The 14,181-nt window shown below is 40.2% G+C and overlaps 3 protein-coding genes across 9 annotated transcripts in view; 2 read left to right on the plus strand and 1 right to left on the minus strand.

Annotated features, from left to right (window-relative positions):
- The first annotated feature begins 2,159 nt into the window (after nucleotides 1-2,159).
- On the plus strand, nucleotides 2,160-5,776 carry dhrs9 (dehydrogenase/reductase (SDR family) member 9). The gene is made up of 5 exons (XM_085764237.1): nucleotides 2,160-2,245; nucleotides 3,520-3,836; nucleotides 3,918-4,176; nucleotides 4,263-4,426; nucleotides 4,613-5,776. The coding sequence occupies exons 2-5, from the start codon at nucleotides 3,524-3,526 to the stop codon at nucleotides 4,834-4,836; spliced, it is 960 nt and encodes a 319-aa protein (XP_085620363.1). The 5' UTR covers nucleotides 2,160-2,245; nucleotides 3,520-3,523; the 3' UTR covers nucleotides 4,837-5,776.
- rdh1 (retinol dehydrogenase 1) lies at nucleotides 5,324-10,983 on the plus strand. Its single transcript, XM_085764235.1, has 6 exons — nucleotides 5,324-5,491; nucleotides 6,674-6,709; nucleotides 6,843-7,173; nucleotides 8,448-8,706; nucleotides 9,481-9,644; nucleotides 9,733-10,983. The coding sequence occupies exons 1-6, from the start codon at nucleotides 5,489-5,491 to the stop codon at nucleotides 9,957-9,959; spliced, it is 1,020 nt and encodes a 339-aa protein (XP_085620361.1). The 5' UTR covers nucleotides 5,324-5,488; the 3' UTR covers nucleotides 9,960-10,983.
- The window catches only part of lrp2a (low density lipoprotein receptor-related protein 2a), a 46,615-nt gene continuing 42,490 nt past the window's right edge, over nucleotides 10,057-14,181 (minus strand). For 6 of the 7 annotated variants that reach the window (XM_085764232.1, XM_085764230.1, XM_085764231.1 and 3 more), the window contains 8 exons: nucleotides 13,922-14,012; nucleotides 13,688-13,755; nucleotides 12,852-12,969; nucleotides 12,632-12,752; nucleotides 12,330-12,440; nucleotides 11,467-11,586; nucleotides 11,297-11,368; nucleotides 10,057-11,197 (listed from right to left, as the gene is read on the minus strand). In XM_085764232.1, coding sequence (XP_085620358.1) covers nucleotides 11,024-11,197; nucleotides 11,297-11,368; nucleotides 11,467-11,586; nucleotides 12,330-12,440; nucleotides 12,632-12,752; nucleotides 12,852-12,969; nucleotides 13,688-13,755; nucleotides 13,922-14,012 — 875 coding nt within the window. In that variant the 3' untranslated portion in view covers nucleotides 10,057-11,023. The remainder of the gene's footprint in view (nucleotides 11,198-11,296; nucleotides 11,369-11,466; nucleotides 11,587-12,329; nucleotides 12,441-12,631; nucleotides 12,753-12,851; nucleotides 12,970-13,687; nucleotides 13,756-13,921; nucleotides 14,013-14,181) is intronic. The other variant, XM_085764229.1, reaches the window with a different exon arrangement.

The following is a 14,181-nucleotide window of genomic DNA, read 5'->3' on the forward strand; positions in this document are numbered from 1 at the left end:
TTCTAAAGGAGTTGGTTACTTTGGGAATTACATAATTTTTTGCTGAAAATTAGGAAATTGTTAGTGGAGTTGACTTGACGGTAGCCTAGAGAGAAAAAGAAAAAGAAAAAAAATCATAATCCACCTACTGGTATCATCAAGTGATTCAAATTAAATGTATTATTACCAGCACCTCACATTTTGTATCCTGCAGGGTTGTGTGATCTTAGGTATAGACAGATCTAAAGAGATAAATTCTTACTTTACTGTTTGACTTTAGTATTTATTGTTTTTTTTTTTTACTATATCTTGTGTCCATGCTGCATGCCTGTTGAATAAATTTAAATCTTTCACCTGAACAAATACATTCTTTCCTCAAACCTTAAATAGCCTAATATATGTTTAAACTCTCAGTGTGGACAGTTATCAGGCACAAGTCAACAGAATGTGTCATGCTTTTGTGCCTGTCTGTGGCGTCATGGAATTCACCATTTATTAACCTGATCGATAACTTACAAATTGAAAATTAACTTGTAAGTTAACTTTTTTAGATTTAACTTTTGAGTTGTTTACATATTGAATCTGAAATGTAGCTCCATTCAGTCGCCAAACTGAATATGAAAACAAGCGTGACAGAATCAACAAAACCAGAAGGTAAGTGATCTTATTTCACATACGAAACTAATACAACAATGTTTTATATCATAATCTAAACAGTTAAATCTAAATGGGGGGTAATCGGAGGGTATTGGAGTGTAAAGGGTGGAGGTTAGAAGAGCGGAGGGACTTGTTGTTCTTCTATTCCTCCATTGTCCTTCTTTCTCTTCTTCTCCTCCATTTCTTTTTTCTGTTGTTCTTGTCTTTCTCTCCTCTCTCTCTTCTAATTCTGTTCTCTCTCCTCTTTCTCTTTTCTGCCTTGTTCTTTTCTTTTTATCTTCTCCCTCTTCTCATTTTTCTCTCTCCTCTCCTCTCCCTCTTCTCGTTTTTCTCTCTCTCATCCTTTTCTTTCTTCTCCTGCATATTCTGCTCCTTCATCTCCTCTTTGAGCCTCTTCTCTTTCTCCTTCTTCATCTTTGCTGTCTCCTTATCGGTTTTGGAGACCACTTCCTGAAGCTCAGTGTTTTCACTGGTCAGGCGCTGCATGTCCTCCTCCATCCTTCAGGTCTGTAACAGCCAGTGTCTCTCCTTGTTGAGCCAGCTCTCCTCCATGTCTATTCTCTTTTAGGGCAGCTCCTCTTTCTCTCTCTTCTCCTGTGCAAGTCTTTCCTGCAGGGCGTTGACTTTGGCCTCGCTGTCAGACTCAATATCCTGGAGCTTGGTCTTCGTCCTGGAGTTCCTGCGTGCACTCCCGGTTCTTTTCTTCCAGTGTTATATTTTCAATCCTAGCACTGGTGAAACTGGGAAAAGGGGACCTCCATCACTTTAATCTTCTCTTCCTTCTCTTGGAGCTCTGCCCTCTCCTCCTTGGCTGTCATTTGGTTGATTGTAAATAACACATGGCACAAGGCAGGCCATTGCTGAACTCCATCTTACATTCAGGGATTCTCGTGGTGTGGAGGAATAAATGGTCAGTTATCAAGCAGCAGCAGCAGAATTAGCTGCTACTTTTAGTCATCATAGGCCTACATCATTTATTGTTATGAAACACACACCTTCTCACCCACCGGGTTGGATCAAAGGAACAACCCGTATAGCTACTCTGAGTCATATGGTAAAACCCAAGCCTTGGGTCAAACCAACAGACTGTTGAGTTTTCTGTCTTGTGGTTACCCAACAATTTCAAGGAAACATTTAAAAAAAGAAAAGAAAAGAAAAGAAGCATGTGTAACATTAGGCCTATTTGCAATTAAAAAAACAACAACAACTAGGCCTATGTTTTCATGAATGTATCTGTAGGCTATGTTACTAAAAACCACTTGGTATGAGTACTTACACATTCATAGTTTGATCCTATTTATGTAGGTAGAAAAAACTAATTTCGCATAACTGAAATTATAGGCTAAATGTCTGCGGTCGAGTCACGTCTGACCTTTACCTTACTTACCACGGGACATCCGGCAGGTGGCGCTCCGCCCACGTCATGATCTCCACGGCAACAGAGCCAGAGGAGGCGGCCGACGGACGTTCCCGGAAGTGGGAACAGGTTTGGTCTTAACGCGGGGCAGGTTTACCGCCTCCTCCTCTCCGGGATGTTACCTCTTTTGGAGGTTCACCACCTGCAGTGAAAGACAGACACCAGTCCTCGCCGTGACCGCAGAAAACACACGTAAGTTTATTCTCCGTGCTCTAACCGAGGAGTTGAGCTCGGCTCGGCTCGGCTCGGCTCGGTCCAGATACGGACCTTCGTGAACTTTGTTGATCCTTTTCACCCGGGAGTGGGCGTTCATTGTCAACAGTCAGACTATTCACATGTTTTTTTTTTTCTTTTAAGAGAGAGACTTGTGTGGTTGGCCTCAGCAGAAAGCACAGACTTTATAGCTTGGTAATTCATCCCTCTTGTCAAATGAAGTTTATTCTTTCAAAGCCTGAGGCCACTTCAGACGTTCAGTCTGGGAGACCAATCTTCATAAAAACCGGTGTGAGAACTATGTGATCAGCTGATAAACCTGCTGCAGCTACTCCAAGGGTGGCCTACATTCCTGGTTTCCACGGGTGCATTCAAACCCACCCTATAGAGAAATGGTTTCAAACTGTGTCGAAGTTTACTAAAGTGAAATGCTATAGCTTACATTAATTGGACAGCACATCAAACACACATTAAAAAATAATAAACCACTGTAGCTATATGGAGAGATGAATGCTAATCACTCAAATATTTCTTGGATCTAATTCTTCAAATATTTTAGGATGTTTCTGAGATGGATGATCAATATGGGCATTATCTCTTACTGGTGTAAGTAAAACGTAAAAAAAAATATATAGGCTATAGGCTATATTACAAGGATCTGACTGAAACGTGTTCAACTCTCTAAGGACTAAAGCTGGGACCCACAAAACACTGGTCAGACCAATATTGGATGAATATTTGGATGCTTGCTTACAAAGATATATATATATATATATATATATATATATATATATATATATATATATATATATATATATATATATATATATATATATATATATTTTTTTTTTTTTTTTTTTTTTTTTTTAAAAGAGCAGATTAACAGTTAAAAAATTAAATTAAATAAAAACAAACAGGTAAGTAGAGGTTATAATCACTAAACCTGAAAGTTGCCTGATGTGGTCTCCAGTTCCTCCTTTCTCCTTTTGCATAAGCAATAATGTAACTTATATTCAAACACAGTCAATATTGGGGTTGAAATAAATACTTATATCCAAAGTGGACTCCCAATCTTGGAAAAATCTCCAGACAAATGGGCCTGTGCAGCATCATCAGTAAAAACAACATTTTATTGGTGGTTTTTGAGTGGCTTGGTCTTTTCAGAGGTTTTAGAGTAGCTGTCTTTTCCCTATTTTGTTGCTCTATTTGACTATTTGTTGTTCTCCAATCACATGTCTCCTCTTGTGCCCTAGGAAAATGTTCCTGTATATCCTTGGGCTGGTGGCTCTTTGGTTCATCTATCGCTGGTTCAAGGAACTCAAAAGGGTTTCCAACAAGGAAGATAAATATGTCTACATCACCGGCTGTGACTCCGGGTTCGGGAACCTCCTCGCAAGACACCTGGACAAGCTGGGCTTCCGCGTGGTCGCAGCCTGTTACACCGAGAAGGGCGAGGATGAGCTGAAGAAGAGCTCGTCCGACAGACTGACGACGATGCACCTGGACGTCACCAGCTCTGAAAGCGTCGCCAAAGTAACAGATATGATCAAGACTTTGGTCGGAGAGAAGGGTGAGTGGGTTTGTTTTATTACATTTTATTTGTTATTCTCACCATTAAGAGATCTTACAACACTTTGTGGATTTTCTTCAGGCCTGTGGGCTGTCGTGAACAACGCTGGAGTCGCTGTGCCATCCGGCCCCTCCGACTGGCTCACCATAGACGATCATAAATTCATGCTGGCTGTCAATCTGTTCGGAGTGATAGATGTGACACTGAGCGTCCTCCCTCTCATCAAGAAGGCCAAAGGCAGGGTTGTGAACGTTGCCAGCGTGTTTGGGCGAATCAGCCCGTTCGGCGGACCGTACTGCGTGTCCAAATACGGAGTGGAGTCCTTCAATGACAGTTTGCGGTGAGAGGTGACATCAACTTTTTCATTGCTGGATATAAACTGACACTGTGTGTTCCTAACTTTCAGCGGTTCACTTTGTGTTGCAGTTTGGACATGGCACCATTTGGAGTAAAGGTCCTCTGCATTGAGCCGGGGTTCTTCAGAACAAATGTGACTGATACAGGGATACTGAAGAATAACTTGAAGAACCTGTGGGACAAACTTCCTCAGGACATAAAGGATGACTACGGAGTAGGTTTCCTTGATAAAGGTGAGTTGCAGCAAAATCCAAGATGACGGTGTCTGTCCCTGACAGTAACTTGGTATTTTACCAAACATGGATCTTCTCACAGTAAATTATGCAGAAATTATTTGGAAGTAGAAACGTTATGTTAAAGAGTTGCCCTAATGGAAATGACTGCATATAAACCATGTGCGTTACATGTTTCTCTTTCAGGCTACAAACTGATGGATGAGAAGTTCAAGCTGTTCACGGACTCGGACCTGATGAAGGTGGTCGGCTGTATGGAGCATGCCGTCTCCGCCGTTCATCCTCGTACTCGCTACTCTCCAGGATGGGACGCAAAATTTATCTGGCTACCTCTTTCATACATGCCAACCTGCATCGTGGATCGCATTTTCCTTAGCGATAGCCCCAAACCCGAAATATCTGTGCTGTAATTTAGGTCAGATTCTTTATGCAAAGGTAACTTGTATGTCAGCATTAATAGTGTCACATGAACATATTCTGTATTATAAAATGTGGTTAACAGGCATCCAGACATCATGCCTGCCTAATCATTATAACATGTCAGTTGATGGCCCCTGATCACAGACAATTGAATTTGCCGCTAGTCATCTTGAACACAGTGTCACACCCCCTGTTAACTAGTAAAGTTTTTGTTCTCGATGGACTTTGGCTCCACCGCAGCGGTTTCAAACCTGCATGTCTGATCATTAACGTTCTTCTCTTCTTGATATCAAATACAGCACAGTGTTTTCTCTTCAACCTTTGGTCTACATTGTTGTGTTGTCAGAGTGCATTTGAGGTTAAAAAGGAAAAGGAAAAAAAAAAAACAGTTTTCAGACCAGGGGTCGCGTAACCTGGTGTAGTTTATTACGCAATCTCAGGCTGGTGAAACAGTTTGACCTGCTGTTACATCCACAATGGACCTTGACTCTGCAGACACACTGAAGTGAGTCCACAGAAACTTAAGCACAACTTCTCCTGGAGCGTCCAGTTGTTGACTGAGAAAGGATCGCCACTGCTTTACCTTATAGTATCTCATTTTCCTCAAGTCGCATCTAAAGGTTTCTCTGAAGAATTGTAGCCATGGTATGTGTGCAATATTATTATCATTATGCATGTTACATATTTTGAAATGGAATTAACTTTGGCTTTGATGTCTACGGGGATTACCCAAGTTCTGGTATATTTAAATTAACTTGTTATTTTAACCTGTTATTTTTCTTGATTCGACATAAATTTGTACCAGAAATGAACAGTGACAGACAAACATGGACAGATTGAGCGGCTTTGCAGTTGTGTACACCTAAATGAAATCTGATGCCATCTGGTGGTCAAGTAAAACAAATACATTAAAGGTTAAGTTCAACCAAATCTTTCTCACCTTACTTTGGTTCTACCTCGCCTGTGAGGTCTATCATTTTTACTACCGAGATGCAACACAATGGAGATAAATGAGTTTTTAATGGTGTTGAACGCAACACAAAGTGTAATTTCCTGGAATGACTTGAGCGGTTGATCTCTTTACCACTTTGCTAGTTGTGTTGCCTGTGGTCGGAAGAAGTATTTAGAAACTGCAGTACCCCATGGCAAGTTACTCTACAGCTAAAAAGATCCTGAAGTGATCAGGTAAAAAGGCCCTTTTGTAAAATATAATAATTTTTTATTATTTGATGAATATTGTTGATAGATTCATGTAAAACTGCATTTAGTCTTGGTTGAGGTGGAGTTCGTAGGAGCCAAAACCTGATGTTGAATTGCCCTGTCATTTCAGCTGATGGTCTGTAAATGCTTATTCAGTAATGAGGGGTAATGCAGAGTTTTCAACCTTGGGGTCGGGACCCCACATTGGGTCCCCTGAAATTCAAATGGGGTCACTTGAAATGTCTGGTATTTGATACTCAAAAAAATTACTGATAATTTTTTTTTTAAACTAATTATTATTCTTTTTAAAATTATGATTTAAAACACCACACACAATCTTAAACAACAGTATTCTATACTTTCACTTTCAATATAAATCGAGTTCAAATAAAATGCAGCATTATGAAAATATCTGAGCTGGCGCATCTTGATTGACGGCGTGGGGTCGCAGAAATGTGTGATGTCAAAATGGGGTCACAAGCCAAAAAAGGTTGAGAACCGCTGGTAGAAGTGTGTAGCCACATAGATGCCCTTTGTGTATTTACCTAACATGAATCTTCAGTGTGTGTGTGTGTGGAAGTCTAATGTTTTCAACTGAAGAAACTCACCTCAGGTCTCTCCACTCAGGTGTTTACTGACAATCTAATGACATCCTTACTAGAGGTGAGTAGATTTCTCTTTCTGTTGGCACGAATTGCAATACACACCCCTAGTTCCACCACTTTGATGTGATAAATTGCATTCAGATGTTTGTTTTAGTCAAATTGTGACTTAAAGGTGTGTTTGTGTGTTTTAGGTCATCCTGTCACACCTGGTCTTAACCTCTACTTTGCTTCTGCTCGCTCTCGCTGCCATCCGATGGCGCATCAGAGACTCCTACAAGGTTGGCGGCTTCAGCCAGAAGCACGTCTTCATCACAGGCTGTGACAGCGGCTTCGGCAATCTGCTGGCCAGGCAGCTGGACGGAAAAGGTTTCCACGTCATAGCCGCTTGTCTGACGGAGAAAGGTGCAGCAGATCTGGCAGCAGAAGCCTCTCCCAGACTGAAGACCCTCCTGCTGAATGTTACAGACAGTGAGAGCATCAAGAGGGCGGTGGAGTTTGTGAGACGAGAGGTCGGAGAGCGAGGTGAGCCGGGCGGACAGCAGGGGGTACGCACAGATAGGGTGCCAGTCAGAGTGAGGCACCGGAGGAGATAAGGCAACCTGGACCATCCCATCATCAACCCATCATCCTCCTACTGATAGCATGTAACAGCCAGAAACACAGTAAAGCTTCTGCAGTGCAGACATAAATCTGTAATACAGATTGATAAAAAGGTTTATCCTGACTTCATTCTAAACGTCTTAGGAGCTTTTTAAACCTCACTTAATTTGTAGACTGGATTTAACCTCCCTATTTCTCACTGTCTCAATCCTACGGTGGCCCAGACAGCTTCAGTCTGTAGTCCACAGTATTCTCTATATAACAACATTACACAAGCAAAGTCTTAGTCCATCACTCCATTAGGATCTTGGACAAACTTCATTTAGGCTCTCATTTGGTTTCTGCTGAGATTGGTGCCTTTCAACTTTTAATCATAAATCAAATTTTGTCACTTTTCAGAATCATACTTTATGTGGTTAAAGAGCCAAAATAAAAAGGGGAAACCGTAACAATGATAACTCAAGGACATAGGAAATGTGCAAGAAGATTCAGTGGAAATACTATGTTGAAATTTCTTTATTTGGATAAACCCTTTGAGATGTATCATCTCGTTTTCGAGGAGGTCCAATACCAATCATTTATATCTTAGTGGGACAGAAAATGTAGGTGAAAATACCTAAATTCCTGTGGCTGCAGCCTCTAATGAAACACTTTAATGTTTTTCTCATAGATGATAAATCATTGATCTTTTATGGGTTTTGACTGTTGTTCAACAGTTAATTGTGATAAGAACTTAAAGATTGATTATAAAGCTTATTAGTTACAGCCTAATGTAAATACCACGCTTAATTTACCGAGGGTGTGGGGCTCCACTTTGGAAAGATAAAGGAGCTCATTTGGATAAAATATACTGATTTTAAAAAAGCACAAGGAATCAAGGAGAGTCAAATTAAACATAACCATATTTCATGATAATACACTTGATTTACAGCTTTTGAGTAACTGAGCAATTCCCAACAGAAGATAGCAAATTATTCAAATATCTTTTCTTAATTAAAAAAAAAAACTTTTAACAAACCATTTTCATTCATTTTCATTTCATTTCTCACACACATGCACCTGAACATACAGAGACATCATTTCTGATATTTAAGAAGATGACATATATAAACACTCACTTATGAACAGAAGAGAAATAAAGATGAGATGCTGCTGTCAGTGGTAATAAGTAACTGCCATGTCTCTTTCCTCTCAAGGTCTGTGGGGGCTAGTCAATAATGCCGGCAGGTCCACACCCATCGGCCCGCCAGAATGGATGCAGTTGGAGGATTTTACAAAAGTTTTGGATGTGAATCTGATTGGAGTTATTGATGTGACTCTTCAGTTCCTGCCGCTGCTGAAGAAAGCCCAGGGCAGGGTGGTAAATGTGGCCAGTATCCTGGGCAGACTGTCTCTCACCGGTGGAGGATACTGCCTGTCCAAGTTTGGAGTGGAAGCCTTTTCTGACAGCCTCAGGTACAGGAGCATGGAATAATCCTAGGTTAAAATATTGCTGTAAAAGGGTTAGAAGAACCAAAGATAACCTGTAGAGCAGAGTAGATCCTACTCTACAAGGGGCAACTTCGTATAAATAAAAACTGCTGTCATTGTCACTTAAAACCTTTTAGAAAAATGAGTAATTAGAAGAGGTCAGAAATCAAACAGGCCAAATTACATTGTGTTTGCAAGGATGGAATAAAGGACTCCACCCTGATGAAAGAAAAACAGTCGATGTCTTAAGTCACAGAGAGTCCGTTAAAAATAATTTTCAGCTTTTCCTTTGGCTTTGACAGTGGTTTTACAAAACACACCATATTATTTACTGTAAGAATTTCCTTTTACACTAGTTTCACAGTGAATGTTAAGAAAGAAAGACTAACCATTTCTGAACTTAATTCAAATATAAAAACGTAATTATTAAAACAACAACAACAATCTTTGGTTTATCAAATACTTAAGAAATAAAATTAAAAAATATATATATATATATAGTTACTGCCTTTAGGTTGGCCCAGTGGTTCCCAACATAGGGGTCAGGCCCCTCTCTAGGATCCATTTGGGTGGCTAATAATTCTTCTGTGAAGTACTTGAGCAAACCTACGAGTAAATGTTATTTACATCTACTGTATTCATTCATATAAAAAATAGCAAATTTGTAAATAAACATCATGTAAAACTACTTTTAAAGGAAAAATGGAGTGTCTTTCTGATACTCCTCTCTAGACCTTAATATCTGCTTCTTCTGTCCAGGAGGGACATGCAGCACTTTGGTATCAAAGTGAGTATCATCGAGCCTGGTTTCTTCAAGACAGCAGTGACTCGACTGGATCTGATTGAAGCTGACCTGAGGAGGCTGTGGACTCGCCTCCCTCAAGACGTCAAAGCCTCATATGGAGCCACATATTTTGACGAATGTGAGTGGAAGAAGCATAGTTGATTTCATTCGGAATCAGTGTCGAGTGAATATCCTAAGATTCCTCTCTTCTCTTTCCTCCACAACAGATGTGAAAGCTCAAAGTTTCTCCATGGGGATCTTGTGCAGTGCAGATATCTCCAAGGTGACCAGGTGCATGGAGCACGCGCTGACCGCTTCTTTCCCTCGTATGCGTTATGGTGCAGGCTGGGATGCCAAGCTCTTTTGGATCCCTCTGTCCTACCTGCCTTCATTTGTTTCAGACTTTGTTGTCGGTGTGCTTCTCCCTTCGCCTAAAGACGAGAGGAACATCTAGCAGATAACTTCTGCCTCTGTAAATACAGTTTGTGTGATTGCTTTTTACTGTCAGCAAAGAAAATATATTATAAAATGAAACATATTGTGACGACTGCGTTACAAAATAGGAAATTTATTCATTCATCTCTCAGCAGCAGCAATTTAAACCACATGGGCAAGTTCTGGATGATCACAGGTACAGTTTTTATTTGTCCACATTATGATACAAAATAAATCATTTATGAAAAGAATTTATTCAGTGTTTGTTTTTATAAAACAATTCTACATCCTGCTTCCTCAGGTCACGTGTTGATCCTTAAAGATAATCGACTACATTAATTCATCTCCATGACACAGACATGGGCACGTTCAAGTATTGCTCCAAACTATTTTGGCCATTTAATCCAATATCATTACTTAAAGAAATGATCATGTTGATTCAAAGAAGTGAGGGAGCGTAGGTAGAGGTTAAGTACGGTGAGTATGCTTTGCACAAATAATTTAGCTCATGTATCTGTTTATACTGAAGCAGATGTGAGTTTAAGTCCAATTACTTTTGTCTTGATTTAATTTTCCAGCCCTGAAATGAGGTATATAAACATGAAAGATGAAGTAAATACATCTTCAGTTTTGTTCAGTGGAAAAAAACGTCATTATCCAACATATTTCTCTAATAACCCTTCGATCATACCAGCACTGTACATTCAGAATGCAGATCACCTTTTACATGTGTTACTGTGTTTATGTTGAACTATTCATAGGATCTATTTCAAAGATATTTCCTGACAAAATCTTACTGTTCAAATTTACAAATATACAACATATTTATTAACATTTCTATCAGCAGCTTCAGTGCAAAGATATACATATTGTACATCAGAATAAAGAAAAAAAACATTAACACAAGAATTGGCATAAGAAATGTCAGAAGGCATAGTCACAGAAGATGTCTTTCTTCATTCTATAGAAATGTATTTCTCTTTTCTAAAACAATTTGAGTTTTGTACACAGGCTGCATAAAAAAATAAATTCTGTGCAAAGTGTGTTTTTTTTTTTTCTCGATTCCCATCTGTGAGAGAGGGGTTATACGTCACTGTCCTCTTTAACGAGGTTGGCCGTGTCTTTGAAACTGTCCTCGGTTGGCGAAAAGGTGCTGGGACGATCCCTCTTGTGAGGTTTGGCAGGGGGGGCAAACGGAGAGGGTTCAGGGGCAGAAGAGCTGTCCCCACTGCTGCCTACAGGCTTTTCATCCTTCATCTGTCAAGTAAAGCAAAATATAAAGCAAAAGATTAAAAAAAAAAACTTCATTATTTTAAAACTCATACAGTAGGCTATCTAAAAAATGTCCAAACTCACCTCTGAGTATGAAGGGTTTTCAAACGTGGTGCTTGGCTTTAATTTTCGTTTGAATAAGTTCCACTTTGACTCCTGCAAACAACCACAGACAGTGAGGTCACACTTAACTCAAGTAACTCTTTTTCTGTTGTTTTAAAAGGGGTCCACAGTGTTTTAAAAGGGACACACACCTGAACAGGTTTGGTGCTGGTGACAGAGGAGGTGTTTACAATGCCCACATTGTGATCCCCACGATACGCCGGGTTCACAAAGTTGTTCTCCAGCTGTTCACCGCTCACGTTAACAGTGACCTGATTAAAAGGAGAACATTTCAGATGTCACACCAACTAACCGCGTTCTGCCACGTTCAGCAGAGCTCACCCGCTTAACTCTAACTGTGAGGGGCAAATGAAATATTGAGTCAATGATCAAGAGGCACTTTCACTACACAGTGTCCTTGTAGGTCTGGGAACGATTATCTTAAAAAAGAAAAACAATATTGGACCAATCAATAGATGTGTCTGTGTAGAATCAAAGAGGAGCTGAAAAGAGACAGTAGTCATTAGCAGCAAATAAATTTCCCTTTTGTTCATAAAATATTAGGAATGATGAAACCGGCCCACACACTTTGATGCTAACACTGAACAATCTTCTGTTCAATTCAAAAATTAAAAACCTCTGATTCTATTGTGAAATTGTATTTCTGACCATGGGAAACATACACACAACATTATATCTGGAAAAAAAAATCTATAAAAGTCAGTGAACTGTTTTGTTTGTTTTTTTTTACCCACAGTCTTTTCATTCACTATGTTTGTGATCAGCTCATGGTGTTCGTTGACCTCAGAGACCTGCTCACCTACAGACTCTGGTGAAATGGCTTAAAAATGACTTAAAACTAAAAAAGCATGATGGAAGTTTAAGCATGTGCAGTGTGTGATTTACAGGAATAATTGGTGTTATTTGGTGCCATGCAATTCATTGTGCAAAGGTCTGTCTGAATGGGCATGACAGAAAAACAAAACAGATAACTTATTAATTCAGGTGTGAGTACCTGTGTGGCATGAATGACAGCTGGAGCCCCGGACACCCCAGGAGCGGTGGCATATAATGGGTTCTCAAATGTGATTGGCTGCCTCCCAGCTTCCATGGCAAAGTTATCATCCTATGGGGATATTGATAGGAAAGTTTTAAAGTTAAGATTAAACCTAAAAAGACCATAATCATATGTTAATCATTCACAGTTGATGCTGAAACAAGCAGTTTAAAAAGCAAAACCAAACTAAATGCTGACAGCACATTTTTAATAACGGAGGAGATTATTAATTACTAATATAGGATCCTTCCTGGACTCACCATCTGCATGGCCGTGTCAATGAATGACACTCCAATGTGTGTCGGCCCGAGATCAACATTATCACCCGAACGAAACGTCACCCCATTCCCAGTCTCACCAGACTTCACCAGGCTGCTGAGGCTGGACAAAAACAAAAAAAAACCCACTCCAAACTTTGATCTAAACACTCAAGTGTGAGTTTCTGTAGAAGCAGGAGTCAAAAGACGAGAGCTGACGTACCTGGGTAGTTTGGGCATGGAGGGGATGAAGGATCCTGTTCGTTTGTAGTTGAGGAAAACCCCGACAGCCAAAGCTCCAGTGATCAGGATGATGATAGCAGCCAGTAAGACAGCAACAGCTAAACACACAAACATGGGAAATACTCAGTTGTGTGATTATGAGATACGAGGAACAAAGAGCTGTCCTCAAACATTCCCAGTGATATTATTGCTGACTTGTCTCACACTGTTAATGACCTCTGGATGACCTGTTGCTTAAGTTAAACAGTGATCAGCTGTTGTATTTATTGAGCAAAACTGTGTTGGCCAGTCAACATCTTCAGTTTGTGCTGATCCAGACTGTTTTCTACGCTGTTGCCTGGAACAGCCGCTGGTAAGATAAACAAGAAGACTGACTTCATCACTTTTGGCCTTGATCAATGTCAGTAAAGCTAGCAGATCATGACCGTTAGTGTGCAGCAGCTCCCACACGTCAACCAGTGCATGTGTGAAGGACTCCCTCAGATTGTTATTTAGTCACCTTTAAACTATAGAAAAAACCAAAGTAGACACGCACATCACTCCAACGAGGGCAGGTGCTGAGTGCAAACAATAAGCAAATTAAAGAAAACAAAGGTACTCGCAACTCTGCAGGACTCAGCGTATAAATGTACTGTGACGTACGTTTCGAGCAGTAAGGATATGCTCTTCGTCAGACTTCGTTGCGAGTACCTTTGTTTTCTTAAATCACCTTTAAACTATTCCATTCTGAAAAATCACGTAAGTCTTAAAGAGGATTTATGAACTCTGAATGAGAATCAATAAATCAAAGGATAGATAATCGAAGAAGCACCGTACCTGTTCCAGCTGGAGCTCCCCTTGATTTCCCCATCTCACAGAAGCTGCCCACATAACCGTATGGACATCTAAACAAAATAACCACAACAAATATTTAATACTTGGGTAAATCTTAATGGGAAAACAGCACATTACAAATATATACGTATATATAAACAAATTGATTAGAAATGATAAGGTTTGACTGATGGACAATCATTGGCTGGTGTACATGGCACCTGCAGCTACACTCACTTGCACTTGGGCAGACCACCTTCATCAGTGTAGCAGGTTCCACCATTCATGCATCTACATGCAAGGGGCATTGCAACAGGTGCCTCAATGGCTGCAGGAGCAGAAGCCGGCCATACACAGAGTCAGAATCAGAAACAACAACATCACAGTCTCACAAAACCATACAGGAGCAGCCAGGCACGTGGGGGAGAATGGGCTGATGAATGTAAAAGGATGATGCAACACAACAGGTAACACAAGACCATAGTCTGTACATGCAG

The sequence above is a fragment of the Trachurus japonicus genome, chromosome 21 (assembly GCF_045865225.1).
Source record: "Trachurus japonicus isolate A0001 chromosome 21, Traja_1.0".
Classification (NCBI taxonomy): Eukaryota; Metazoa; Chordata; class Actinopteri; order Carangiformes; family Carangidae; genus Trachurus; species Trachurus japonicus.

What these genes read in the sequence shown, in the direction of transcription:
- dhrs9 (XM_085764237.1), top strand. Translation starts at nt 3,524, where the DNA reads ATGTTCCTGTATATCCTTGGGCTGGTGGCTCTTTGGTTCATCTATCGC. An exon ending in GACTTTGGTCGGAGAGAAGG is followed by an intron (nt 3,837 to 3,917) that starts GTGAGTGGGTTT and finishes GATTTTCTTCAG; the next exon opens with GCCTGTGGGCTGTCGTGAAC. An exon ending in AGTAGGTTTCCTTGATAAAG is followed by an intron (nt 4,427 to 4,612) that starts GTGAGTTGCAGC and finishes TTTCTCTTTCAG; the next exon opens with GCTACAAACTGATGGATGAG.
- rdh1 (XM_085764235.1), top strand. An exon ending in TAATGACATCCTTACTAGAG is followed by an intron (nt 6,710 to 6,842) that starts GTGAGTAGATTT and finishes TGTGTGTTTTAG; the next exon opens with GTCATCCTGTCACACCTGGT. An exon ending in ACGAGAGGTCGGAGAGCGAG is followed by an intron (nt 7,174 to 8,447) that starts GTGAGCCGGGCG and finishes TTTCCTCTCAAG; the next exon opens with GTCTGTGGGGGCTAGTCAAT.